The sequence below is a fragment of the Condylura cristata genome, unplaced genomic scaffold (genome assembly GCF_000260355.1).
Source record: "Condylura cristata isolate star-nosed mole 26May11 unplaced genomic scaffold, ConCri1.0 scaffold00020, whole genome shotgun sequence".
Lineage (NCBI taxonomy): Eukaryota > Metazoa > Chordata > Mammalia > Eulipotyphla > Talpidae > Condylura > Condylura cristata.
Window position 1 is genome coordinate 20,539,578 of NW_004567121.1, and position 27,237 is coordinate 20,566,814.

The following is a 27,237-nucleotide window of genomic DNA, read 5'->3' on the forward strand; positions in this document are numbered from 1 at the left end:
ACAGGAAGTACGTCACGGCCAAGCCGTGGGCGGCTGCGCGTCCTGCGCGCGTGCTTCGCTAGCTATGGCGGCCGCCAAGGAGCGTTTGGAGTTCCACGCCAAGCAGCATTGGCACCCGGAGGAGGCCGTAGAAGATCCGGATGAGGACGAAAATGATGAAGCGGGGAATGGGTTCTCCTTGGAGGAGGTGTTACGACTCGGAGGCAGCAAGGTAACGGCCTCGGGTTCTCTGGGAAGCGGGACGGAGGCAGTGGTCCTGCGGTGGGTCGGAAGGGCCCGCGCGCCCCCTCAGCTGCTGAGTCTGGGGCGGCGGCGACTCATATCCCGGCTTGGAAATGTTCTCTGCGAGTCTCGCACTCCTTTTCTACTGTTCTTTACAAGAAAAAAGTTGAAGATTGATGTCTTTATGGAATGTGGCCTTTCTTAAGATGTAGACGGTCCTCTTGATGAATTGATGTCATAGAAGGGGCGCTCCATCAGGTCGGGCAGGACTGATTTTAGTTTTTTGGTCCTGACTTCATGACAGTTTTGAATTCTAAAGGTGCTGGAATTCAGTTTCCCTCCTAATGGAATGTAAACACACACACGCTAGGGCAATTTCCAGAGAAATCAGAGGGCACGCACAGAGGTGACAGGTTTAATTGTCACATCTTTGGGCAGTGGGATCAGTTCGAAAAGGCTGACCCTGAATTACAGGATGGTAAGGTTTTTTACAGTTTGTAAAAGGACGCTTGTTACCCCATCTAGCATAGCACAAGCATTCGCTATTGTGTGGGGACGGGGCTAAGCTAGCCATCGCTACTACTGTGGCCAAGCACTAGACTGCAGAACTTTTCTGCTCCAGCAAGTAGCAGAATCTAAGCAGCAGACTTTGGAAACTTCCTGCTTCAACTGCAGGCTCATAAAGTCCTCTGCCCTTTTGGAAGTTACATCTTAATTAAGGGAAAAAGATTGTAACCAAACTTTTGAATAAACTACATCGTATGTCAGACAGCTGAATGGTGCTATAGAGAAAAATGAAGGAAGGAGGACAAGGCGTTTGAGAGGGCGTTACAGTTGCACATAAGGTGGTTAGGGAACCTGTGGCAGAAGTACTTGAGCAGAAATCTGACAGAAGGAAAGTAATGAGTCATGTTGTGCCATGAAGAAGGAAACTATCAGTATAGTATAGTTCTGAAGCAGAGTGAGATAAGGGGAAAGGTAGTAGGAAGTGAGGTAAGAAACTGGGCTTTTGCTCTATGTTTAATGAGAAGCCATTTGAAGATTTGCAGCAAATACATGACAGCATTTCACTTATTTCCCATTAAATGTTATTTTAAATCTAGACTTTGGTGATAGAGAGAATAGAGGCAGAAGAAATGCAACTTACAGGGACAAATCCACAGTGCTGTACTTAGGTTATATTTAATTTTTGAATAGTATATAGTATATGCTCATGACAAAATCTTTTTTTAAGAGGGGTATTTCATGAAAAGTCATCTTTCCCATTTTTATCTCCAGCCATACAATTTCACTTCCTAGAAGCAGTCATTTTCATAAATATTTTGTCTCTTAAAAGCAAATACATGTTGTATACTAGGGTTTTGTTTTTACACAAGTTATACCAAACTACAGTTATGTACAGTGCCTTAGAGATTCTCGTATAAAAATTAGTGTCACTTATGCATAAGTTTTATGCTTATGTAAGTCATGTGTTTGTCTTAATTTATCTAGCCAGCAGTTTATTGTGAGCATTTAAATTGTTAGTCTTTTGCTATTTTAAATAATGGTTCGGTAATCTATATTTTTTCCCACATTTTTTTTTTTTAAAGATATTCTCTGATTCTTTTTTTTAAAGATTTATTTATTTGTGCATACAGAACTGGGGTACAGGCCAGAGGCTCAGGGGCGGTGAGAGGCTTCACCAGAGACAGAGTGGGGAACAGAACAGGCAGATCGACGAAGTACACTGCTGAGGGGAGCAGCGGGTGGGTCAGGAGAGGTCTGCCACACCATGTGGTAACCTCCGGGGCAGGTGGGAATCGAACTCATGCAGAAGTGGCTTTAGATTCTCAGTGCTGTGTTTTAACCCACTGTGCCACCAGGGAGGGCCTTTTTCCCACATTTTTAAGTGCATATATAATCTAAATTTGTACATCTTTGATATTTTTATAAAGCTTTTATTCCTGTGAACCATTTGTTTATATTCCTTGTATATCTTTCTGTTGGGTTTTGTCTCTTAACTCATGTGGAGGAATTAAGTATGCCCAGTTATTTTGATAAGCACTTTCAGTATTTTTACCCAATTTATTTCTTCATTTTTATACATTTTTGGTTTTGAGGGAATAATCTTTTCCTTCCTTATGGACCTAAGAGCTTTATGTCAAGTTTAGGAGTTTTCCTATTCTTAAGTTATTTTTTTATTTTAAGATTTATTTATTTGTGCATTCAGAACTGGGGTACAGGCCAGACACTCAGAGGTGGCGAAAGACTTCACCGGAGACAGAGTGGGGAGCAGAACAGGCAGATTGACGAAGTACACTGCTGAAGGGAGCAGCGGGCTGGTCAGGAGAGGTCTGCCACACCTTGTGGTCACCTCCGGGGCAGGCGGGAATCGAACTTATGCGGAAGTGGTTTCAGCTTCTTAGTGCAGTGCTTTAACCCGCTGCGCCACGAGGGAGGGCCCTCTTAAATTATTTTTATAATTGTAGTGTGCTATCTCCTATCTTACAGTTCTGTTATTCTCATTTAAAACTCTGGGCCCTCCCTGGAGGTGCAAGGAGTTAAGATGCAGCACTATGAAGCTCTCCACTGCAGCATGAGTTTGCTCACCAGCCAGGGAGCTGATGGTTGTGGCATAGCAGACCTCTCCTGTTTTGCCCCCTGCTTCCTTCAATACTGTATTTCAGTAAATCTATCTGTTCTGTTCCTCACTCTGTCTCTAGTGGCTCCTCTCACTACCCACCCCCGCATCTCTGGCCTACACCCCAGTTCTTGTATGCATAAATGAATAAATCTTTAACAAACAAATCATTGATCCATCAAGTTTTTATTTGGGTATAGGATGGAAATCCAGACAACGTCATGATAACTCAATTTAATTGACTCAAAGATACATATTTCAAATTAACTGTTGATAACTAAAATGAACTCCTGAATTTGTCATTTATTTTTAACTTATGTTTTTATGCAGCAAGATTACCTTATGCTGGCTACTCTGGATGAGAATGAGGAAGTGGTGGATGGAGGCAAAAAAGGAGCAATTGATGACCTTAAAGAAGGTGAACTGGAAGCATTTATTCAAAATCTTAGTTTGGCCAAGTATGCAAAAGCGTGTTTAATTGAAGATGATGAACCAGCTAAAAATGAAAATGCCAGCAAAAAAGAAACAAAAGTAGATAATAAGAAGCAAAATGCAGCAGACTATGAAAAGGCATCAATCAGTAAGATAAAAAATAAGAAGAAACTGGATCAAAGTTCTGATAAGAACAGCAGTGCTGTACCAAAAGTGAAGAAAGATAAACAACAGGACATCTTTGAATTTTTTGAGAGGCAGACATTGTTACTCAAGCCTGGAGGTAAATGGTATGATCTGGAGTACTGCAGTGAATATTCTTTGGAGCCCCAGCCTCGGGATGTTGTGTCTAAGTACCAAACTTTGGCTCAGAAGTTATATGAGCATGAAATCAGCTTATTCAAAAATAAGGCAAATAATCAAAAGGGAGCCTCTTCTACTTGGATGAAAGCAATTGTATCCTCAGGAACTTTGGGTGACAGAATGGCAGCCATGATTCTTCTTATTCAGGATGATGCTGTCCACACACTCCAGTTTGTGGAAACTCTGATGACTCTTGTTAAAAAGAAGGGTAGCAAACAGCAGTGCCTCATGGCTTTGGATACTTTTAAAGAATTACTTATTACAGATCTTTTGCCAGACAATCGGAAGCTACGTATTTTCAGTCAGCGTCCTTTCAACAAATTAGAAGAGTTGTCCAGTGGCAACAGGGACTCAAGAGATAGAAGACTTATCTTATGGTATTTTGAACACCAGCTGAAACACTTAATGGCCGAATTTGTGCAGGTCTTAGAAACTTTGAGTCACGATTCATTAGTAACCACCAAAACTAGAGCTCTTAAAGTGGCTCATGAGCTTCTTTGCAACAAACCTGAGGAAGAAAAGGCTCTCCTTGTGCAGGTGGTGAATAAACTGGGAGATCCTCTGAACAGAATCGCCACAAAAGCTTCCCATCTATTAGAGATTTTGCTTTGTAAACATCCCAATATGAAAGGAGTTGTTTGTGGTGAAGTTGAAAGACTTCTCTTTCGCTCAAATATCAGCTCCAAAGCTCAATATTATGCAATTTGCTTTTTAAATCAAATGGCCCTGTCCCATGAAGAAAGCGACTTGGCTAATAAGTTAATAACTCTTTATTTTTGTTTTTTCCGGAGTTGTATCAAGAAAAAGGATATTGAATCAAAAATGCTTAGTGCCCTGTTGACAGGCGTGAATAGGGCATACCCATATTCTCAGACTGGTGATGAAAAAGTGAGGGAGCAGGTTGACACGCTGTTTAAAGTGCTGCATGCTGTGAATTTTAACACCAGTGTGCAGGCTTTAATGTTGCTTTTCCAAGTAATGAATTCCCAGCAGACAATATCAGATCGCTATTACTCAGCATTATATAGGTAAGTACATATCATTTCAGTATGTAAATTGAGACAGAAAGTAATCTCCTGTGCAGGCAGTGCTCCTCTGTGGAGTTAGAGAGAAACTTAGAAAATTGGATGTTAGCCCACTTCAGCAGCTTTACTACTCACCAACTTTGAATGTGCCACTTAATGTCTGTTAGTTAGCCTGTTGGATAACTCTTTTAGATGCTTTCAATACAGTGTTTATCACTTTTATTTTAAAAACTTGTTATAATACAGAAATCCCCATTTATATTATATCACATAATAATTCACAATTAACATGGTGATATTTAATTCTTTTGGGATATTTAAAGAAGCAAATCTGTAATATAATATTAACTTCCTATCTTTAGTCCTAAATTTCTTTCTTCTTTCCTCCTTTCCATGGCACAGTCACTTAGTAATTCATTCACCAAGAACTTTTGAGCACTGGTTACTGTTCCATATGCTCAGAATGTACTGTAAACAGAATTGCCACCCCTAAAGGCACTTAGATGGGGGAAGACAGATGGTGAACAAAAAAGTTTGTTAGGGAAGGACTGGCTGTTGCAATTTTGGAATATGTGGAACATTGGATTAGGATTTTGTTTACCGAATTTTGCAGTGTCCTGCAACTGACCCACTGAGGGATGCTATTTTGGATGATTCTGAAACACTTTTAAAATTGTTCAAGTATACCAGCTGCCTGTGTGTTGTGTCTTGTGAGGAATGTAATACAGTGGTTAATATCTTGGACTTAAGCCATATTGCCTGGGGTAAGTCCCAGCTATTAGTTTTGGGACTGTTGATAAACGTAGATCCCATTTCATTGTGATCAGTTCATTTGTCCTTAAAATGGAGAGAAAAGCATCTATCCTAGGGTTATTTTGAAAGCTTCTGGAATGTCACAATTAGAAAATGACAACAGGAATCTTAATACAATTGATGAGCTAATGAAGATGTTACTCCATGTAAGCCAAACATATGTTGAGTGCTTAACAATGTTTGACAGGTAGTAAGTACTCTGTTTGCTGCTATTATTAGCATAGCACATACATTTCTTTGGTTTAATCCCCTTCACAGCTCTTCAGTGTGTGAGTAAAATAATTTGTGTGTGATCACACCATCATTTCTAGACCAAGTAGTGTGTAATGTGGGTCTGTTTTGGAGCTCATGTTGTTTTCATGGCACTTATTACAGCTAGTATGCTAAAAAAAGAAACAAACAAATCCCTCAAAGGTTTTCATAACTTTTAAGGAGCACTTTCTTTCTTTCTTTTTAAAGAAATCCTTACTTTTTTTAGTTTGAAAAGAGTTCCAACTTCAGTGTCTTGGGTCTTTTGTGACTTTGAAGGTCGTAAGAATTTCTAATTTCTAGAAACTCTTTGGAATCTGTCAGAAAACAGTTTTCTGATGTCTGTTTAACATCTCAGTATTTAACAAAACAGCATAACATCTTTTGAGGAGTACATTCCTAAATTCTTTAAATTACGACTTGCCAAGAGTACTTACTAATAGATTTCCTCAAAGGACTTTTAAGCCTTCTTAAGGTATTTATTTGCCTTTGGTTTTACTAAGAATCCTTCAAATAAATATTCACCAACATTAACTGAGAAATAAAAGAGATGAAGAAATTATTTGGCTCATACAAATATGATTGATCAACAGTTAAACAGTTAAAGGAACATTATCTGTCAGAGGTGGAGATGTGGATGTCTACATTCATCTCATATGTTTCTGTTGTTATGTAATGGAATTTCTGGCTAGAAATGAGTCTTCAAACTGATGAAAATCTTGAGAAATTTGAATGTAAAGAGAGAAAATTGAATATCAAAAACTAGAGAATAAAAAATGTGTCAGAATATCACCAGTGGTATGGAATTACAGAAATGATGAATGAGGAAAACTGGGCATGCAGAGCAGTATGAAAATACTCCATAAGCTTAAGTGTTTTCATTTCTAGTGTTAGTGGGGAAAAGTTAAGAGAATTGCTTATAACAGAGGAAGTAATGGTTTTTCCAGACGTTTGATCGTTCCGGATTTTCTAATGTCTGGAGGGTCAGACCAATTGAGGCATTTCTATAATTCAGTGACTAGGATAAAAGAATTTTTACATTATTATTGGAGATAAAAGTTGCACACCTGTTGAAGAGAGACTTTGGGGAAAGAAGACACATAACTGTATGTATAGGTTCAAGAATCTAAAAGTCCAGGTATAATTAGGCTATTTTCTTAATCCAGCTCTGTGGTACTTGATAAATAAAATGTTACCTTTTAAAGTGCACAACATGACGATTTCATGTATATTTTTTAAATGATTACCAATTTATAATCTCGCTGTGTAAAAGGTTCTCTTTATTTCACATTCAACATTTACTGTATCATCTTTTTGTTCATAGTCATCTTACCAGTGAAGCTGATACAGAACTGTAGATTTGATTTGTACTCCCTGGTGATTAGTGATGTTGAGCAGCTTCTCATGCACTTTGGCCATCTGTATGTCATCTTTAGAAAAATGTCTATTAAGGTTCTGTGGCTAATTTTTAATCAGATTATTTGGGTGTTTCCTATTAAGTTACATGACTTCCTTTTTTTTTTTTTTTCCATTGCCCCTTTATTGAACATAGGGCTTGCAAATAACTTCTCCCATTCTGTAAGCAGCCCTTCCATTTCGTTTGTTTCTTTTGCCACACAGAAGCTTTCTAGTTTGACCCAGTGTTTACTTTTACTTGTTTACTTTTACTTTTGTTGCCTATGTTTAGTTTTTGTATTGCTGCAGAGGACAGCAGTAGAATGGTTGGAAGTTACACAGGAACACATTTTGTGACTAAAGCAGAGATACTATGGCAAAATGAGTTGTCTAGAATTGGATTGGGTATCTAGTGAGAGAAATTAATCACTGAAGATTTTACTCCTTACTATGGAGGTTCATTTCTTCATTTGATAAATACTGAGTACTTATTACATGACAGGTATCAGGGTTATAACCATGAAGCACCATCCTTGTTCTACTGAACTTTGCAGGAAAGAGAGAAACACAAGAATACAGTGTATTAAAATATGAAGTACATGGGGCCCTACCTGGTGGCGCAGCAGGTTTAAAGCACAGCACTAAGAAGCTAAAGCCACTTCAGCATGAGTTCCATCCCCACCCCAGAGGTGACCCACATGGCGCAGCAGACCTCTCCTGACCCGCCCGATGCTCCCCTCAGCCGTGTACTTTGTCAGTTGGCCTGTTCTACTCCCCACTCTGTCTCTGGTGAATCCTCTCACTGCACCTGCACCTCTGGCCTGTACCCCAGTTCTGTATGCATAAATAGAAAAAATCTTTTAAAAAATAAAATATGAAGTACATGAACATAAGCTGATACATGAACAGTGGAGCACCCTATTTTAGATAGGGTAGACATGCAGACAGTTGGGGAAGAGTCCAGCAGAGAGAACAGCATGTGTAAGAAGGATGTTATATAGAGTGCACTGGACTAGAGATTATCTGATGGCCTCAGAATAAGTCGTTCTGCTGTATAAGCATGGTCTCACTAGAATCATGTAGGGGCTGCTTCTCTGGTCACCCAACTAATCAGTAAAAAAACATCTAGTCTGCTGCTACCCAGGTCATTTTTCATTGGTTTTGGATTAACCTTGCATCTACATAATTCTGTACATGTATAAAAGCTGTATCATAGTGATGTGCCTTATTGGTCTAGAGAATGGAAGACGCCTTGGAAAAGAGAAGAAACTAGAAAAAAAAAATCTCTTGCCATCACCTTTCTATTCTGATCATTGATTTCCTCTTAGGGCAGAAATGGTGTTTCCATCTAAAATAAGCAGGGAACCTCCCTGGTGGCTCAAGAGGTTAAGTCTCAACACTATGAAGCTATCTGCAGCCATTGCAGCACGAGTTCAATACCTGTGCAGGGACTTGACCCACATGGTACAGCAGGCCTCTCCTGTCTTGTCCATTGCTCCCCTCAGCAGTGTATTTCAGTCAACTTGCTTGTTCTGATCCCCACTGTATTCTTGGTGAATCCTCTCACCACTGCACATCTAGCCTCTACCCCAGTTCTTGTATGCATAAGTAAATAAATCTTTTTTTTTTCTTTTTAGTTTAGTAGTTCCTTCTAATATGTGGCAGCTGGTTGTAGAAATTTTGGGGAATAAACATTTGATCTTCTTTTACAGGAAGATGTTGGATCCAGGATTGATATCATGTTCTAAGCAAGCCATGTTTCTTAATCTTGTCTACAAATCTCTGAAAGCTGACATCATGTTGCGCAGAGTGAAGGCTTTTGTGAAGAGATTGCTTCAAGTGACTTGTGAACAAATGCCGCCGTTCATATGTGGAGCTTTATATCTCGTGTCCGAGATCCTTAAAGCAAAACCAGGGCTAAGAAGTCAACTAGATGATCATCCAGTATGTTTACAACTGCTTTTAAATAGAGTGGTTTCTGAAATATATGGTATTTCTTTTACTTTGGTCAGTGACAATAATTGACTTAGTTCTCTGCAGCATGTAAGAAATATGAGTGCTGTAATTGGACAGACCTACATTTTAGGTCCAGTTGTACAGTTTACCTGGTGAGAAATGTTGCTTGATCCTTTTGCTGATAATTTAAGCTACCTTAAACTGCAATTATGTGAGGTTTATAGAAACAGTAGATCTTTCAGCTGGTTTCCTCAGTTGTGAAATGGACATTACAATAGTACTTGCTTCATAGGGTTATTTATACCATATCAGAAATTTACTTGAAGGCTAAATTTTTTCTTGAAATATCAAGTCCCAGAGTCTCAGGGATTCTTGGCTTAACTCTGTTGCATTTATAAATAAGAATATGATCTCTTATTCTACATTTCATTGATAGAACTTTAATGATTCATCATAATTGCAATTATGGAAATCTTAAAGACATCCAGTTGAATAACCCAGATTTATAATATTTTTAGGAATCTGATGAGGAAGAAAATTTTATTGACATAAAAGATGAAGAAGACATAGAAAAATTCACTGATGTAGATAAAGAAACAGATACAGAAAAAAAAGTTGAAGAAGAAACTATGTCAGAAAGTACTACAGAAACCAAGAAATCAGAGTCTGCTTCTTGGGTCCACTTTGATAATTTGCAAGGTGAGTATTTTTAAGTTAGTCTTTTGAACTTTAAACCAAGGAATTGGTTTCCCCTTTGAACTTGATCAAAATTAATAGTAACATTTTTTAAGTTCTCAGTGTTGTTTTAAGATGAGAGCTCTCATAACCAGGTAATTTTAGGACCCTGGGAATAAGTTTTTTTTTTTTTTTTAAAGATTTATTTATTTATTTGTACAGAACTGGGGTACAGGCCAGAGATGCAGAGGGTGAGAGGATTCACCAGAGACAGAGTGGGGAGCAGAACAGGCAAATCGATGAAATACACTGCTGAGGGGAGCAGCGAGCGGGTCAGGAGAGGTCTGCCACGCCATGTGGATCTCTTCCAGGGCAGGCGGGGATTGAACTCATGAGGAAGTGGCTTTAGCTTCTTTGTGTTGTGCTTTAACCCGCTGCGCCACCGGGGAGGGCTGGGAATAAGTTTTTAATAAGTTTTTTAATAAGGTGAATTATTTATTAAAAATAGTACAGATTATAAATATTTTAAAATAAATCTTAGAAATTAAAGCAAATACTTTTCAGAGTCATAATGATTTTTGAAAACACTGACAGATGCACAATAAATCTCATTTCCTTCCACTAGAAATTTATTAAGTTTATACTTTTGAACCAGTTTTAATTTCTTGGATTTATTTGGAAACATATGTTCATATATACGTAAACATGGGAGATAACAAATGTGTCTGTACAAAAGCTTGGTTTTTATAAACACAAGTACTTGATTATAATAAATGCTGTAAAGCGTGACTCTTTAATTTGAGCATCATAATAGTTTCTTAAAGTAATACTTAGGAATGAAATCTTTCTGTGAGATAGAAAATTTAGGGTTCCATGTACACAAAATGAATTATATTTATTAATAGAATATCAAAGCCAAAAGAAATCTTAGAAATGCAGTCTCTTAAGACTGGAAAGAATACTAACCTTAAAAATCAAATTGTCAAACCCTTTGCTTCAGACTTGTTGTAGTCTAAATTATTTCATGTCTGCAAACTTCAGTTTTGTTGAGGCATATAGAAGTATAGAAGTGGGGCCCTCCCTGGTGGCACAGTGAGTTAGGGCGCTGCACTGCAAGCTAGCAACAGCGGCTTCAGTGCTAGTTCAATCCCCAGCCCAGGAGGTGCCCACATGGTGCAGCAGACTTCTCCTGACCTCCCCACTGCTTCCCTCAGCAGTGTACTTCAGTAGATCTGCCTGTTCTGTGCCCCACTCTGTCTCTGGTGAATCCTCTCACCGCCCCTGCACCTCTAGCCTGTACCCCAGTTCTGTATGCATAAATAAATAAATCTTTTTTAAAAAAGGGAAAAGTATAGAAGCTGCCAGGAAAGATTTTAAGAAAATCTATCAGTTGCCCTGAAGGCTAGACTGAAAAGAATCTTTTAGAGGGATGGCAGACGTATACATTGGAAGGGCCTACCTTAATGTGTTCCGAAGGTTGCTTAGTTTTAAATATTTTAATCTTCATTCCTGAAAGCATGAAGAAGATACTATAAAACCTATTACAGGTGAATTCTATCTGTGCATGATTTAATGACATACTGGGAGTACTCTGTAATTTCAAGTCTTCAGACTTCCTTCATCTTGAGGTTGTCATCTTAGCATTTTATGGCCTAATTTACCCAGAAATAGCTTCTTTTTGTTGTTCTTGAAAATAAGTTTTGAAGGGAACTTTCAGTAGTTTAAGGATAAACACCCTGCCTACTTTATTCAGAGTGAAATGCTGGCTTGGGTACCAAGGACAGATTCTTGAAGGAGATGATTTTTTTTTCTTTAAGTTTCGATCAGATGCCTGGCTAAAAATACTAAAACTATGCCTGTGAGTAATAACATTAATTGTGGTTGCTCTATGAACTTCTTGAGCTAGGAATAAAGTATTTGAGAAAAACTTTTTTTGTTGTTGTTAGGTGGTAAACGGTTAAACACATATGATCCATTTAGCAGAAACCCTTTATTTTGTGGAGCTGAAAACACAAGTCTTTGGGAACTCAAAAAGGTAAAATAATTTCAAAGTGTACCACCTTCAAGTTTAATTTTTTTCTTGAAAATCACAGATATAAATTTATTTAGATGCTAGTTAATTGTCATAGGAAGGCAATTTCAAGTATGTCATGTTGCTGTAATGTTTTATAGCCCATATTCTTTTGCCTTGATGAACACTAGATTTCCATCTTTATACTTTTCTATCTTCATGTGTAGAAAATCTTAAATAATGTGCACATAAACTAATGTTGTACCTGGCTATAAATTAGTTCTTTTTTTTTTTTTTTGGTAGTTTATGGCATATAATTACTATGTGAAATGGGTAAATTTTGCCTTATACATTATTTCTGAAGAGTTTTGTGATGGAACCTTTTGCAAATACTTTTTTAAAATACATTATTTTTAATAATCTTTCTGTGAATTCTCTTGTAAAGCTAATAATTGTCTAAGAGTCCCTGTTGTCTTTTCATCAACTCTGCAAGGTCATATCTCCTTCTACTGTGATAGCAACATGTCATTTACCTTTGTTGCTATATTGAGAAAGGCACTGATGCTATAAATGAAATGGCTAAAACTGCCACTGTCTTAGCACAACTAGTCAGTAGCACCAAGCTGTGTTGGGGCAAGTGTATTCTTCACTGCCACACAATTGCAAGTTAAAATAAAAATACCGATTATTACGTAAGAGTGATAAAGCAGGAGCAGTTACTGGTTATATTAACTTGTCTATGAAGTGTATCTTCTTAATACTGTGTAAGAATACAGAAGGCATTTCTGCATACCTGACTGTGAAGGCAGACTCACAACTTGAGAAAAGGTGTTTTGTCGTCATTGAAAACTTAACTACTTTTTATAATGAAAGCCTAAGCAGCAGACAGTTTGGTTACTCAGATGTGGGTAATTTGGGAAACATTTTCTTAAAGAAGAAGTGAACCTGCTGGTTTCCAGCAAAACAGGTGAAGTACTATCAATCTGTGGTAAAGTTCAAGCTTTTAAAACAAAGATTAAAATTTTAGAATCTTGGCAGTTTTTCAGCACATGAAATATGAAACCTTTAAATGAAATCAGTGATGTCATTAATGATGTGGTTTTGTGATAGTGTATAGTAACATATGGCCAACTTTTGGAAGCACAGCATTAACTCAGTGAGTTGGTATTTTCCAAAAGTCCAGTGTACGATGCTGTTAAGTCATACGTGGATACAAGATGAATTTACAGCCGACTAATTTTAATAGGCAGGTACTACAAACTGTTTTGTATAGTTTCAGATTGCATGTTGCAGCTGCTGTTGGTTTTAGTATAGTATAGAAAAAAATCTTTAATTATGTGAAAGTCTTTACCAAAATCCTCCTTTTTCCAGCTTCATTAGTTCAACTACAATAACATGAAACAGAAACAGATAGGAGAATCCTTTGTCTTCTATAGAGCCAAAGCCATAATACGTGATTCTTCTCTGTTTATTCTGAAAAATGATTTTCACAACTTTCTATACTATTTATATTAACATCTAATTGGTTTATTAAAATGAACTCTAAATATGTATTTAAATTTTTTTAATTTCAGGTAATTATCATTAGACATAATGATTTTTAAAGTGTATAAAGTAGCCCCAAGACTAATATTTTGAAAATCATACTTGTAATATATTGGCCTAAGTTTTAATTCTTTGGATTTTCTTGAATAACCGCAATTAGAAGTTTATTGTATTCATCTTTTTCTTTTCAGTTATCTGAACATTTTCACCCTTCTGTATCCCTCTTTGCAAACACTATCCTTCAGGTGAGTCTAAAATATTCTGATGGGAGAAATTAAGAAAAAACAAGTGATCTGATTTTAGACAGTAAAATCATGCCGCTTTTTCCACTCCATAGAACCATGTATTTTTCTGTTCTTGTAAAAAAGCAGTCATTTGTTTAATACAAAGTAGCAGATAATTCTCCCGTTTCTGAGATGAAGAAAATGTAGGGCATTAGGAAACCACCACAGCTGGTTGTCCTTTCTCCTGGAGAAATACTACCTTTCCCTTGCTTATTCGTGGTGTTTCCTGTTTTCCCAGTTTGGTTCCTTGTTAATAAGTAGGTGACCTGCCGTTTAATACTATTTACCTGCTCTCAGAATCAGTGCATCACAGAATGTATGCACACCAATAGTTTTTCCAAATAAACAATAATGTGCATAAAAGGATGTTAGAGTTTATTGCATATTTGTACCTTTGATACAATGTAATAGAAAAATGTTTTCCTCCCTTTTCTCTTACCTGGGTGCATATAATATAATTTGAGTTAAGTTCTTAAATTCCCCATACCTTGCAGGGTAATTACATTCAGTACTCAGGTGACCCACTGCAGGATTTCACACTAATGAGATTCTTGGATCGATTTGTTTACCGAAATCCAAAGCCACATAAAGGCAAAGGTAGGCTTCTGTTTAATTAAATTAATTAATTAGTTGGTATTTGTTATTAATATTTAATAAACTTTGTGAGCATATAATAACTTTTACATTGCACTGTCTTGGTTTTATATTTCAGAAAACACAGATAGTGTCGTTATGCAGCCCAAAAGAAAACATTTTACAAAGGATATTCGAAATCTTCCTGGTAAGTGTGTTGAAAGCATGCACAATTGAAACTGACAAGACAGAAGTTATTAACATAGACTTGTCAAAATAATACTTAAGCACCAAAATACTACCTATCTTGTGTTGTCAAGAATGTACATGCAGGCCTCCCTGGTGATGCAGGGGCTAAGTCTCAGCACTATCAAGCTATCACCAGCCTCTACAGCTTGAGTTTAATCCATGGCCAGGGAGCTGACCTACATGGCAGGGCAGACTTCTCCTATCTTACCTCCAGCTCCCCTCAGCAGTCAGCAGGCAGCAGTCTGTCTGCCTGTTCTGCTCCCCACTCTGTCTTTGGTGAATCCTCTCACTTGCCTCATTCTGGCCTACACCCCAGTTCCTATATGCATAAATAAATAAAATCTTATAAAAAATGCATATCTTTATATGCATATATATCACAGAATGCATATCCTCAAGTCTATCATGTCTGACTTTTTAAACTTTATTAAATGTCATCACACCAAAAATAAATAGTATGATAAACCCAATGTAACCATTGTCCAGTTTCAACACTTGTCAGTATTTTGCTATTTTTGTATCATCATTGCTTTACCAAGATGATAAAGCATACATCTTTTCTAGTTCAGATCATCTTAAACCTTATAATAGGGTTTTCCAGAAAACCCACAGTTGGCTTTGTTACAGAGCATTTTTTATTTTTAAAGATTTATTTATTTATGCATACAGAACTGGGGTACAGGACAGAGGTACAGGGGTGATGAGAGGATTCACGAGAGACAGAGTCGGGAGCAGAACAGGCCGACTGATGAAATACATTGCTGAGGGGAGCAGCGGGCGGGTCAGAAGAAGTCTGTGTGTCATGTGGATCTCCTCCAGGGCAGGGATCGAACTCGTGTTGAAGTGGCTTTAACTTCTTAGTGCTGTGCTTTAACCTGCTGCGCCACCAGGGAGGGTCTATATAAAGCATTATTTTAAATTTAGTTGATTAGTGCCTATCTTTTGTGTCTATTCTGTTTTGCTAGTCCAAGTAGACATTATTTTGTATTCCACATCCCACTCCTTTTAGTTGAGGTTAAGTTATACCTTGTAAATCATTTAAATTCCAAATAACTGACTTTACAGCAGTTCAGGGGTAATATGTACTTGTAACATTAACAGAGAGAATTGAAAGTAAATCCCTCTTTAATCAAGTAGAGTCAGAAATTTTTGTTCTAAAAAGGAAAAACTGACTCTTAGTTACTTATTTGTTTCATAATGTGCCTCAGTATTAAGTAAAACTGTTTGCATTTACTTGTATCCAGAATGGCAGACATTTTTCTAATATGAAAATGTCAAGTTTAAGGTAATTTATATTAAGAGAGCTCTGAAATTTTATCCCTGAAAATCTGAATCCTGAAAGCAGTTGGAAGACTAGACAACCCTGTTCTTTCTCCTTGATGCACTATTTGGCTACCTTTCAAGTGGTCAACAATTTTGAATGCTGAGTTCTCTCTCTACATACCTCAGCTAGGGTCATTTCTGTTGACCTTCCTTACATTTTGAGATTTTATAATTGTAGGTATGCTATGTTTACAATCTTGAATAACATAAAAAGGATTATTAACATAAAATGTTTTAATTTATCTTCCTAGTCAACAGTAAGGAGTTCCTTGCAAAAGAAGAAAGCCAGATACCAGTGGATGAACTGTTTTTCTATAGGTAATACATTGGTAGTTTCAGTTGGGGAATTGTTGAAATGCAAATTTTTACATTCTATAGAATGTTTTGTTAACATAGACCTACCTTAAGATTTGGCAGTAAGTCAGTATCCATTTTTGTGAAGGGAACTCAAATCATTTTGCTAATCTTGAGAGATCTTAGTGAAACTAAATTAAATTTGAGAGTTTTGTTTTTAATAATTTGGCATAAATTTGTTTTGTGAATCTTAATTTTAGGAGCTTAATTTTTATTTTTTTGTAAGTGATTTCCTTAGTGGTTATAAATCTGTATTACTCTAATACAGTGATAAATAATCCAAGTAATTTCTCTAATGCAATGCTGTAGGCAAAACTAACAAAAATTTTATTGTGCTACTATATAAAATCCTAAACCAATTATTGTTACTAATGCTTTACAGTTGCAATGAAAGTATTACCTCATTGGTTGACTGGGCTTGCTTTTGTGATCCCATCTGAAAAATGCTATGTTTCACTGTGCGCAAGTATCTAAAAGAGTGCGTACAGGTCATTTAGAGAATATTGCATTTTGCAATATTCTCATACTTAACATGACTAGTGTTGGTGCTTCCTCTTCTTATAGGCATTTAACTAAGATGAGTTAAGCTATTTTATAAAAGACTAATTTGAAGGAAACCTAAATCTTTGAAATTATGCTTCACATTATAAATTACTATATTTCATAGTTCAAAAGTTTATTTGTTGAATTCAGAGCTTTTCTTGAATACAAATTTTATTCATATATATATCCAACTGAGTTAATAGGTTTTATACATGTGTCACACTAGTCACAGGTTTTTTGTTTATAATAAAGTGGGCCTTTGAAATTATCATGTATAACACTCATTTTAGGTACTATAAAAAAGCTGCAACTGCTAAAGAGAAACAAAAACGTGATGCAGATGAAGAAAGTATAGAAGATGTGGATGATGATGAATTTGAAAGAATGATTGGTAATTTGTTTTCATAGACTTCAATTTGTAAAAGTATGTTTTATTGTTTATCAAATGATGAAAGTGGCCTGTGGGGCATATTCCAAATTTACTACAGAAAATACACAATTATACTTTGGACATCTGGAGGGGGTAGGAGTGGAATGGTGCATTTACATGAGCCTGTTCATTCCAAAGGCCCAAATCCTTTACAAAAGAGAAACATTTTTACTTTTCCTAGTCTTCTTATACTATTAATACTAATAATCTGCATTTATCTTATTTTTTTTCGTTATAATTCACAGAACTAGAAAAATTTCAATCGAATCTTCAATGGAAACAAAACCATGGGAAATTTAGAAGGACTACATCAATTATTTTGTTGAATAGTCTATTACCAATATTAAATAAGCTTAAATAGTTCTAATAAAATAAAAATGATTGCAGTTGCTAAATACCATCTCATTTGATATCTATCCCCTTTTCATACGAGAAAACTAAATTTTAATTGGAATCCACTTAGTTTAGGGATTTAATTAAGATCAGTATATTCACAAGTTTAGATAGTCAAATTTATTGTTTTGGTATTGTCATAAATGGCAGACTCATAACTGCACTGATTCAGATATAATACATGTCAATTTGGTTATTCTTTACTATCTCATAATTTGTATGTTTTTCTCTGACAGACACATTTGAAGATGATAACTGCTTCACCTCTGGAAAGGATGACCTTGATTTTGCTAGGTAAATTTACCCCATCAGTTTCCTTTTTCTTTCCCCTCAGAACAATAGATCACAGAACAAATGTGATATACAAGAGGAAGATACTTGTAAAGGTTTGGGAATTACACACAAAACTTTCACTTTGGATTTTTATAATGCACATTAGTACACTAATTAAAGGCTCTGACTGGTCTGTAATTATTTGCTTTTATATTGTTAATCACTTGATACCCTGGTCATCACCAAGACACCCTTCAGGAAAGGATGTTCTTATTTACAAGTAGTTGTTTTTTTCTAGCCATGTGAAAAAGAAAAAAAGAGGAGCTAAGAAGGACCCAGAGGATGAAGATTCAGAAGACAGTGACGACGACCTGGATAACCTGGATGATGATGAAGTTTCTTTAGGAAGTATGAATGAAGAATTTACTGAAACTAATGAAGATGGAGGCACATTCATGGATTTGTTGGATGATGAAAGTGAAGACATTTTAGGTAAGCATTTTTAGAAAATAAACTCTTCTTTTTCAATGTGTAAGAGTTTTTCTGTTAAAGATTGCTGATAAGACGTTAAATTTAGGCTCTCTCTCCTCATTTGGAACTAACAGATTTATTTTTTTAAAGATTTATTTATGCATATTGAACTGGGGTACAGGCCAGAGGTACAGGAGATGAGAGGATTCACCAACGACAGAGTGGGGAGCAGAACAGGTCGATGTACTGAAATACACTGCTGAGGGCAGCAGTGGGGGGGGGTCAGGAGAGGTCTGCCACACCATGTGGGTCACTTCCTGGCCAGGGATCAAACTCGTGCTGCAGTGGCTGTGGATAGCTTTGTAGTGCTATGCTTTAATTTAACCCGATGCACCACCAGGGAGGGCTTTTTTTTTTTTAAGTGCAGCTGAGTTTTAGGTTTTGGGCTTACATTTAGTCAACAATTAGGATGCCTGTGCAATACCTATTGGGCTGTTATGCCTTCTTTTCTAAGAATAGTATTCAGCACCTCCTAAAAATTAATGTTCCTTGTTGCTCTAGAAGTTGAGCATTTTTAATTTTGTTGCAAACAAAGAATACCAAAATTATGTCCTTAAAATGTTCCTAGCTTTTTTTCTTATTTCACACAATAAACAACTTATCCAGTATACACTCATCAGCCTGCTACTTATTCTGGACCAAAGTAGAAATTTCTTTGTGTTCCAAGGAATTACAGTATTTGCTTTTAGCAATAAAGCTATCTAATAAACTATGTACTTTCACAAGATAGGGAACTATGCTAGTAGTCATTTATTTTTAGTCTTGATTGCCATTCTCAAAGTCTATGCTAGTGAAATTGTGAAACCCACAGGGAACAGTTCTATAATGCCATGCCACTGTATTAAATATTTTCACAGATAAAATAATCTCTTCTAGTCCTTTGTTTTTAAGTTGCCTACTGGTCTGTTTTTTGTTTGGTAACAGAATCTGATGATGAACCCAGCTCCAAAGTCAGTACTAAAAGAAGCAAGAGAAAAGATGCAGATGATTTTGATTTTGCTGGATCATTTCAAGGTAAGAAAACACATTTAATCTTTTAAACCTAAGCAGTGTGCATGTGAAAGGTACTAACATTTTAGGAAATAAACTTTTCTAAATTGGTTAGTACAATTCATCTTTGTTTTTTAAGAAAGATGTTTTCATAATGTATAACAAGTTTTATGTACTCTTAATATATGAAAAATTGTTTTCCACCGAAACTTGCAGTTACTTTCTCTTCTTAAAATTTCTTTCTCCACATTTGAATATCTCCAGATCATCATCTCTTTCATGTTATGTCATTCAATTAAATGTGAGCCCCGATTTTCCATAGACAGTGCCTTTTTCCTTTTCTCAGCCAATGTGATTTTATTTTATTTTAAATATGAATTAAAATTTAGTAAATATTAAAAATAACCATATCCTATTTTGTCTGTTATTCAGAATTACAAGTAAGTTTTTAAGGAAACACACTTTGAAATGTATAAACATAAGTTCATTAGCAGCAAAAGGAAACATACCTTCAATCATTTTATTCACAATTAGTCCAAAGAATAAAACTTCTGGAATTTGCTTTTAAAATATTCCAAATCTGTGTAGGTCAGCTTTGAGATTTTAATCTTGATATTGTGAAATAGGGTAAGCCCTGATCAGTGGGAGATCTGAAAGACATTAAGGTAATATTTTCATCTATACAGTTCTGTCTTCAGGATATTCACTTTTTTAAAAATGCTATTTGCTTTCTAACTCTGCTGTTTCTGTCTTTACATGCCGGCCCCCTAATGGTGCTAGATCATTGCAATTATCTAATTAAACCACATTTATTTCCTAGTTTTCCTTTATGTATCTTTTTCCAGATTTTCTTGTGAAACCATGTTGAAAAATTTATACTCAAAACCTTCTATTGGGTTTATAATTGAATAAGCTAGGTTTATATTTATTTTAGGACCAAAGAAAAAAAAGAAAAGAGATTTCAATGATTCCAACCTGTTTGTATCTGCTGAGGAGGTAAGGTTCATGTTTCTCTTTAAGAAGTTATGCATTATACATTGTTTGAAGGGATTTTTAAATTGTTTTAAAGTTTTCTAATAATTGTATACCTTTTCTTTTTAAAGTTTGGTCACCTGTTAGATGAAAATATGGGTTCTAAATTTGACAACATTGGCATGAATGCCATGGCTAACAGAGATAATGCAAGTAAGTACTTTGAATTTTTATTGAGGTTTTAAAATAGCATTAACTTAGAATTTCTGAAGTTGTTTGTATTTTTTGGAAGACCTTTACTAGTAGAAATGAATAAATGGGTTCCTCACAACCTGGACGGAGAAAGGCTTTTATCATGTCTCCGTAGGATTAAGAAGTATTTAGACTACAGCAAAATACTAAAAACTCAGTCAACAAAAGTTAATGAGTTTTGGGAGGGAGATAGGCTGTTATATAGTATGAGCTCGGTAAGTAAGTTTCTACTTTTTGTAATGATTTTAATTTCTGACATCGATAGTAAATGCTTCCACTCTTCTGTTCAGAGGAATAACATACTTAAAGCATTTGTACCTTGTCTTATTCTTTTATTTGAAAACCAGTAACCTTTGACAATAGATACTAAAGAAAAGCAACACAGGCAGTGACTTTGCACAGTAGTTGGGAAATCCACACTTCAGTTTCTCAGTAAGACAGTCTGTGCGCGCTCAAGCTTATGGGCAGCGTGGTCATCTTTCTCCTCCCCACAGGTTTCAAGCAGCTTAAATGGGAGGCTGAACGGGATGACTGGATACATGACAGAGATGTGAAAAGTATCATCAAGAAAAAGAAAAATTTCAAAAAGAAGCTGAAAATCACTCAGAAAACTAAGAAGCAGAGAAAACGAGCAATTCCTAAATAAGTTAAAATTCTACTTACTCTTAATTTTTACTGTTAAGCCATTTTTCTTGATCTTGCTCTCTGAGTCCATATACTCCCGACTGTTCAATGGATTTGTAATAAACTATAAATAAAAAAAACTGTCATTTATAAAATCATGGAAAATTTTAAGTTAACCTATTGAGGAAAGTGGTATCTTTTTCTCTTGCACTGCTACACTGTTCAATGAGAAAAGAAAACAGATAATAACTCATGTACAAGCTGTGCCATCTCTACTAATCAGTGTAAAGAGCACTGCTTGTTAAGGTTTCTTTTTAACAGTTACATACATATTATCTTTTCTAACCCTTGTTGTTAAACACTCACCTGAAGAGTGTTACTTCTACCTTACAGAAGGAAACAGCTCCAAGAAACTGGCAAACTTGAGCTCAGTTTTAAGCTGTGGTCTGATCTATCACCACATCAGCAATATCTCATTCCAAAGTCTGCATTTTTTACTAATGGAAGAATTAGGAGTCCAGTCCATTTACTAACTGTTCCTATCTAGTCAGCTAATTTAAAATCGTCTCCACTCTGTGATTCCAGAGGGAGCTAAAATAAGAGGAAACAGAATTGTTGGAAATGGACATCACAAGTCATTGCTTGATTAGTCATAAAGAAATTGCTACTTAATTTAAAGGTTAGCTGAACAACTTTTATACTCTTACTTTCATTTAGGAAAAACATACCTTCCAAGATGAAGGGAAATTTTTTGTTCATTGTTTGCCTGAAATCTGATGGGGAAAAAAAAAGTTAAAATTCGACATTATTAGAAATATGTTTACACATGGAACTAGCCCATTTAATGGTAGTTTTGGTGTCTATAAAATAAGAATTCTGGCCCTCCCTGGTGGCGCAGCGGGTGAAGGCACTGTACTAAGAAGCTAAAGCCACTTCAGCATGAGTTCATTCCCCGCCCCGGAGGTGACCCACATGGCGCAGCAGACCTTTCCTGACCTGCCCGCTGTTCCTCTCAGCCGTGTACTTTGTCAGTTGGCCTGTTCTGCTCCCCACTCTTTCTGGTGAAGCCTCTCTCTCACACACACACACATATACACACACCGGCACCTCTGGCCTGTACCTCCCTTCTGTATGCATAAACAAATCCTAAAAAAAATAGAATTCTTAGAAATTTGTTAAAGTCCTGATAATCCAGGAAATACCTTTTGGGATAGAATCTAAATTGCACCTATTTTACACATAGCCTTACATGGTTATTTTACAGTTAAAGATTTAGCCTGTAGAGGGACTGAATCCAGGGCATCTTCTTTCAGGGAACAAAGTAGTTACTGAAAGGTTGGTAAACAGGCATCCCCAAAGCAGAGTAAAACAAATTTTGACTAATTTTCAGTTGCTTCTTAGATTCTCTCATGTAATTTTATAATTTGGTTTTGGTCCTGAAACTTAAAATCTAAGTTGTGTTTATGGATGCCATTTTACTTTGTTACAGAATTACCAATTTCATTTGCTTTTAAATACTATTTGGATATCTCTTTTTATACCCATTAGTTTAAAGAGCAGAGAGTGGATATCCAGCAGTACCCTACGGAAACGCTCAGTGAAGTACACTTACGGAAACGCTCAGTGAAGTACACTGAGGAAGAACTAACAAATTGCAACCGTGGCACTACTCAGGACTACTACTCCGTTTAGGGAAATTGAAACCGGCGCCACCCTCACTAAAGTTGAGGGCTCTACTATAAGGTGGGTATTGCTCCAGAATTCAAGGTTCTTTCAGTGATAGCCAGTAGTAGCATGGGGAAGGCTTTCAGTGCCCTGTATTGACAGAGAGTGAAGGAGTCTACAAGCTTCCAAAAACTAACTTTGCTTGCTTTGACTATGCTATTTCTTGATTTCTCCATCTACCAAACAAGGGTGTATTGAATAGGCTGAATTTCAGTCTACTCCCCCACTAAGCCAGACCAAAGCACTAGCTCTATACTCCTTCCTGGTAAAACCCATGGAAGTGTGAGACATCTTCCCTAATCTATAAGTGAACCTTTGTTAGGGAGAAGTAAGTCATTTGGTCTACAATAATAAACACTTAGCTCTCCCCATAAAAATACCCAACATATTCACTCTAAACCAATTTGTTTAAAAAAGCCATGTAACAGGCCCTCCGTGGTGGCGCAGCGGTTAAAGCACAGCACTGAGAATCTAAAGCCACTTCCGCATGAGTTCAATTCCCGCCTGCCATGAGTTCAATTCCCGCCTGCCCGGAGGTGACCACATGGTGTGGCATTCCTCTCCTGACGCCCGCTGTTCCCCTCAGCAGTGTACTTCGTCGATCTGCCTGTTCTGTTCCCCACTCTGTCTCTGGTGAAGCCTCTCACCGCCCCTGAGCCTCTGGCCTGTACCCCAGTTCTGTATGCACAAATAAATCTTAAAAAAAAAAAAAAAAGCCATGTAACGACTAAGTGTACCAGTAAATTGTACACCCATCTAGAAAACATTAATTTCTGAATTATAATTACCTTGGCTTGTGTTCATCTTATTAAATAAATAATATGCTCCAAAAACACCAATAAGTTCTGCTACTAAAACTCCTTTAAAGATCTTCCTTGCCAAAGGTTCCATAGTGCGGGCCATCCTAAGTTAAATAAATGTAAACCAGGTTACATATTGTAAAGATACTCAAACTTAGTGTCACCCCTATAAAAGTATTACCCTTCACACCACAAGTTATTATAATCTGTGTAATAGAACTCCAGAATTACAATACACTCAGCTGTCCCACATTCCTACTTTACCATTTCTATAGCTAAGGAGCACAATAGCCCAAAGATAAAATTAGAAAAAGCAGAGAAAGATGGCATTGTAAAAAATAATTTATGGAACGAAGATCTTAAAATTGCCTAGGAGTATAGAATGGGCAATAACAGCTTATCACTTTCTGAATTGAACTAGGAATTAAAATGATTTGGTGGAAAAAATGTGAAAACAAAATGCTTGACTCGGTATACAAAGCTGAACCATAAACTAACTGGTTCTTGTTGAGTGGCTGCTAGTTTTTATTCTCTTAATCTAAAATAAAAGTTAAATGAAAGGACTATTAGGAGAAGAGAAGATTGGACTCAGTTGAATATATAAAATGGAAACCCAAACTTTTACTCTGCCTTTCTATAACCCCAAAGTCAATAGAGGAGTTTTATACTCTGCATTTTAATACTGTCTTTGTCTTTTGTCACTGTTCTCTATCTTGTGCCATGAGCATGTCTCTTACTATACAGTCCCAGGCCTCTGCTCAGTGCCATGCATCTCCTCCCCTCCACTTGCTTTTAACTCCTTTTCACAATGCCTTGAGGTAGGAGTAATTAAATACTTACTTTTGTAAGATTATCCTACTGATACCCAGGATATCAGTACCTCCCCCACCCCTGCCGATTTGCTTTTCTCACTTTGATAATGTGATCACCCTGAGGACTAAAAGATTAAAACCTCATCGTTCTTACCTAAAAGAAATGAAGCAAAGGAAATGTAAAAAGAATTTACACATAACCAGCATGCAGGTGCACTGGTGGAAAGGGAGGGTGGTTTTGCTATTTACTGCAATGTTCTGTGGAACTGACAAGAAAAAAGCCATGAGCAGTAGAGAAAGTTCTCCTGGCTCTTTTTAATGTTCAAGGGATAAGGGGGGAAAAAACCTCCAAAACTTAAAAGCTTCCAGCAGACAAAACAAAACAGTAACCTAAGTAAAAAAAATGAAATGAAAAATTGTTTTGTTGAATGAAGATGAGGTTAAGGATTTGAACAATAAAGTCCAAACAACACTGTCTAAGAAATCATTTATGCTTTAAGACACACACACCTTTACATTACATAACAAACCCCTCAGTTCCAGTAGAGGTATTTATAATTGATAAGACAGGATTTCGGTGACAGAATTTAGAAGTGCAGCATAAAGTGCTGGGCTCCAAGACGTGGCGCTGCGTGTGCGTGTCGTGGGGTTTGCTTCACACGGGCTGAGAAGCTGACTGACTCAGGGCGCACAAGTTTAAGACCACTGCCTTGTCTGGCCTGAAACCCTCATCTGTGCCCCGAGCGGGAAATCCACCGGGTTTAGCGACTCCTGTCCACAAGACTAAAAGCTGCAAGGTCTCCCGCGTCCTAGAGGCTGGGACTTAGTTTAATTAGCCTGGGGCTGTACAGTGACGGGACTCACAGACGACAGAGCAGGTTTTCCAGGTTCCCACGGTCAGAGTCGGGCGCCCGTGAGACCCTGAAACGCAGCCTCGGTTGGCTATCTACGCCCCTCCGCCCCCGCGCACCCCAGCTCCCAACCAGCCTCCGCGTCGGAGCCCGAGTCCCCAGGGCGAGCCACTCGGTAGCATTCGGGCTGTCGTGCGCGTCCTGGACAAACTGGACACCTGCGTGTCTTCTGCGGAAGTCCCCCCCCCGAAAAAGGCCGCCCCCCAACACACACTGGACACGCTGGGAGGTGGGGGTGCCAAAGCAGGCCGGCGAACCACGCGCGGCTCCTACCTGCTGTGCGGGCGAGCGGGGCTGCGCATGCGCAAGGGGCGCCCCGCCTATTCTAGCGTTGCAGCGGGCCCTTTCCTGTTCCGCAAAGGGAAATGAGAGTCATCTCAGGTTCAACCAATACACAAGTCGCAAATGCTTCCGTGTACAGGGCTGTGTTTCTCTCCCTCACTACGAAGTCTGGCAGGGCCCTTCAAAGTTGGAACCACCATGGAACAGCTAGAGTTCCACTGGCACACAGAGCTTAAAGGACTGTTTTATTAAAATAAAAAATGTCTCACACTTCCGGCAAGAGACAGAACTGTTAGCTCAGTGAATCCCTTGCAAAGAACTTTGTGGAAGCCTCATTCAGTGATTTCTTCACCTCCCTGATTTCTCAATACTCTTTTAGCGGGGAAATAATGATTTTTTTTTTAGGTTTATTTATGCATACTGACCTAGAGTATAGGCCAAAGGTGCAGGGTTGGTGAGAGGCTTCATCAGAGACATAATGGAGAGCAGAACAGGCTTATTGACAAAGTACACGGCTGAGGGGAGCAGCAGGCAGGTCAGGAGAGGTCTGCTGCACCATGTGGTCATCTCCTGGGCAGGGATTAAACTAGTGCTGCAGTGACTGTGGATAGCTCCTTAATGCAGTGTTTTAACCCATTGTGCCACCAAGGAGGGCCTGGAAGTTAGCTTCTTTCATCTCTAGATTTACACAGGAGCGTGAGCAAATACTACCAGATACATACTTGAATCTGCCCTTGAGCACAGGTGAGACAAGTCTCCAAATGAGACCCATTTTTTGACCTCTCATAGTGGTTCTTCTCTTTCCTTCTGTGAAGCAAAGCACTGGACTGGCTATCTCAAAGCCACTACTAGGAAAATCTAATTTTTTTTTTAAGATTTGTTTATTCATACAGAAGTGGGGTAGAAGCCAGAGGCGCAGGGGCTGTGAGAGGCTTCACCAGAGACACAGTAGAGAGCAGAACAGGCAGATCACTGAAATACACTGCTGAGAGAAGCACCAGGCAGTACAGGAGAGGACTGCCGTGCCATGTGGTCACCTCCAGGGCTGGGGATCAAACCCGCACTGAAGCAGCTATGGCCAACTTGCAGTGCTGCTTGCAGTGCTGCATCCTAATCTGTTGCGCCACCAGGGAGGGCCCGGAAATTCTAATTCTATCTCTGCACTGAAGTAAGATGAATGCATTTCATCATGATTTGACTCAAGAAAAATTCATTGCTCATTTGCTGTGTCTATCATTGCACTAGGCCCCAGGGAGACTCCACACTCAAGAATTTTACATTTATATGTAATACAATGTTTAATTCAAAAGTGAAGCTTAGAGGTGTGTTACTCTGGTAATAAAAGCTTTTTGACCACAAACATCAAATATGCATCAAAAGTTTACAAGAAGAGATTGAAAATGCTCCAAAAAATAAATCTCCCATCGAACTGACAGCTTTCAACTTCTTAATTATCCTGAATACTTACACTATAAGTAATTCTACTTTACAGTTAAGAATAAATCACTTGGGTTCAGTCACTGCAACTGACTGCTATTGTTTAATTAGGACTTTCATTTTCTGGGTGTTTTATGATAAATACATTTTGCATTTCAACAAAAAGAATAAAT

General features: G+C 37.5%; 2 protein-coding genes across 8 annotated transcripts; one reads left to right on the top strand and one right to left on the bottom strand.

Annotated features, from left to right (window-relative positions):
- Positions 1 to 42: 42 nt before the first annotated feature.
- On the top strand, positions 43 to 23,271 carry CEBPZ (CCAAT/enhancer binding protein (C/EBP), zeta). 2 transcript variants are annotated; one of them, XM_012727594.1, is made up of 17 exons: positions 43 to 211; positions 3,173 to 4,665; positions 8,832 to 9,063; positions 9,594 to 9,774; positions 11,697 to 11,785; positions 13,498 to 13,551; positions 14,085 to 14,187; positions 14,303 to 14,371; positions 15,987 to 16,053; positions 16,923 to 17,023; positions 17,692 to 17,749; positions 18,027 to 18,220; positions 19,184 to 19,273; positions 20,184 to 20,245; positions 20,353 to 20,434; positions 20,968 to 21,119; positions 22,646 to 23,271. In XM_012727594.1, exons 1-16 carry the CDS (start codon positions 65 to 67, stop codon positions 21,117 to 21,119), a joined length of 3,174 nt encoding a protein of 1,057 aa, XP_012583048.1. In that variant the 5' UTR covers positions 43 to 64; the 3' UTR covers positions 22,646 to 23,271. The 2 variants fall into 2 exon arrangements, with proteins under 2 accessions (XP_012583048.1, XP_004686350.1); XM_004686293.2 differs by lacking the exon at positions 22,646 to 23,271 and having other exon boundaries at positions 20,968 to 21,221.
- Positions 10,186 to 25,674, bottom strand: LOC105853890 (protein CEBPZOS). 6 transcript variants are annotated; one of them, XR_001145645.1, is made up of 6 exons: positions 25,619 to 25,674; positions 23,611 to 23,726; positions 21,826 to 21,870; positions 21,137 to 21,221; positions 19,759 to 19,899; positions 10,186 to 10,202 (listed from the first exon to the last, which is right to left on the bottom strand). XR_001145645.1 is itself a non-coding variant. In XM_012727596.1 (5 exons), the coding sequence occupies exons 1-4, from the start codon at positions 25,645 to 25,647 to the stop codon at positions 21,139 to 21,141; spliced, it is 273 nt and encodes a 90-aa protein (XP_012583050.1). In that variant the 5' UTR covers positions 25,648 to 25,674; the 3' UTR covers positions 19,649 to 19,899; positions 21,137 to 21,138. The 6 variants fall into 6 exon arrangements, 4 of the variants coding, with proteins under 4 accessions (XP_012583050.1, XP_012583049.1, XP_012583051.1 ...); XR_001145644.1 differs by lacking the exon at positions 10,186 to 10,202 and adding an exon at positions 15,291 to 15,309; XM_012727596.1 differs by lacking the exon at positions 10,186 to 10,202 and having other exon boundaries at positions 19,649 to 19,899.
- Between the last annotated feature and the right edge of the window lie 1,563 nt (positions 25,675 to 27,237).

Excerpts from the sequence above, each read along its gene's own strand:
- CEBPZ (XM_012727594.1), top strand. The coding sequence starts at position 65 with ATGGCGGCCGCCAAGGAGCGTTTGGAGTTCCACGCCAAGCAGCATTGG. Across the intron at positions 9,064-9,593 it reads GTCAACTAGATGATCATCCA|GAATCTGATGAGGAAGAAAA; the intron begins GTATGTTTACAA and ends TAATATTTTTAG. Across the intron at positions 16,054-16,922 it reads GATGAACTGTTTTTCTATAG|GTACTATAAAAAAGCTGCAA; the intron begins GTAATACATTGG and ends CACTCATTTTAG.
- LOC105853890 (XM_012727596.1), bottom strand. The coding sequence starts at position 25,647 with ATGCGCAGCCCCGCTCGCCCGCACAGCAG. Across the intron at positions 21,871-23,610 it reads TAAGATGAACACAAGCCAAG|ATTTCAGGCAAACAATGAAC; the intron begins GTAATTATAATT and ends TTTCCCCATCAG. Across the intron at positions 21,222-21,825 it reads ATTTCCCTTCATCTTGGAAG|TTTATTACAAATCCATTGAA; the intron begins GTATGTTTTTCC and ends TTTTATTTATAG.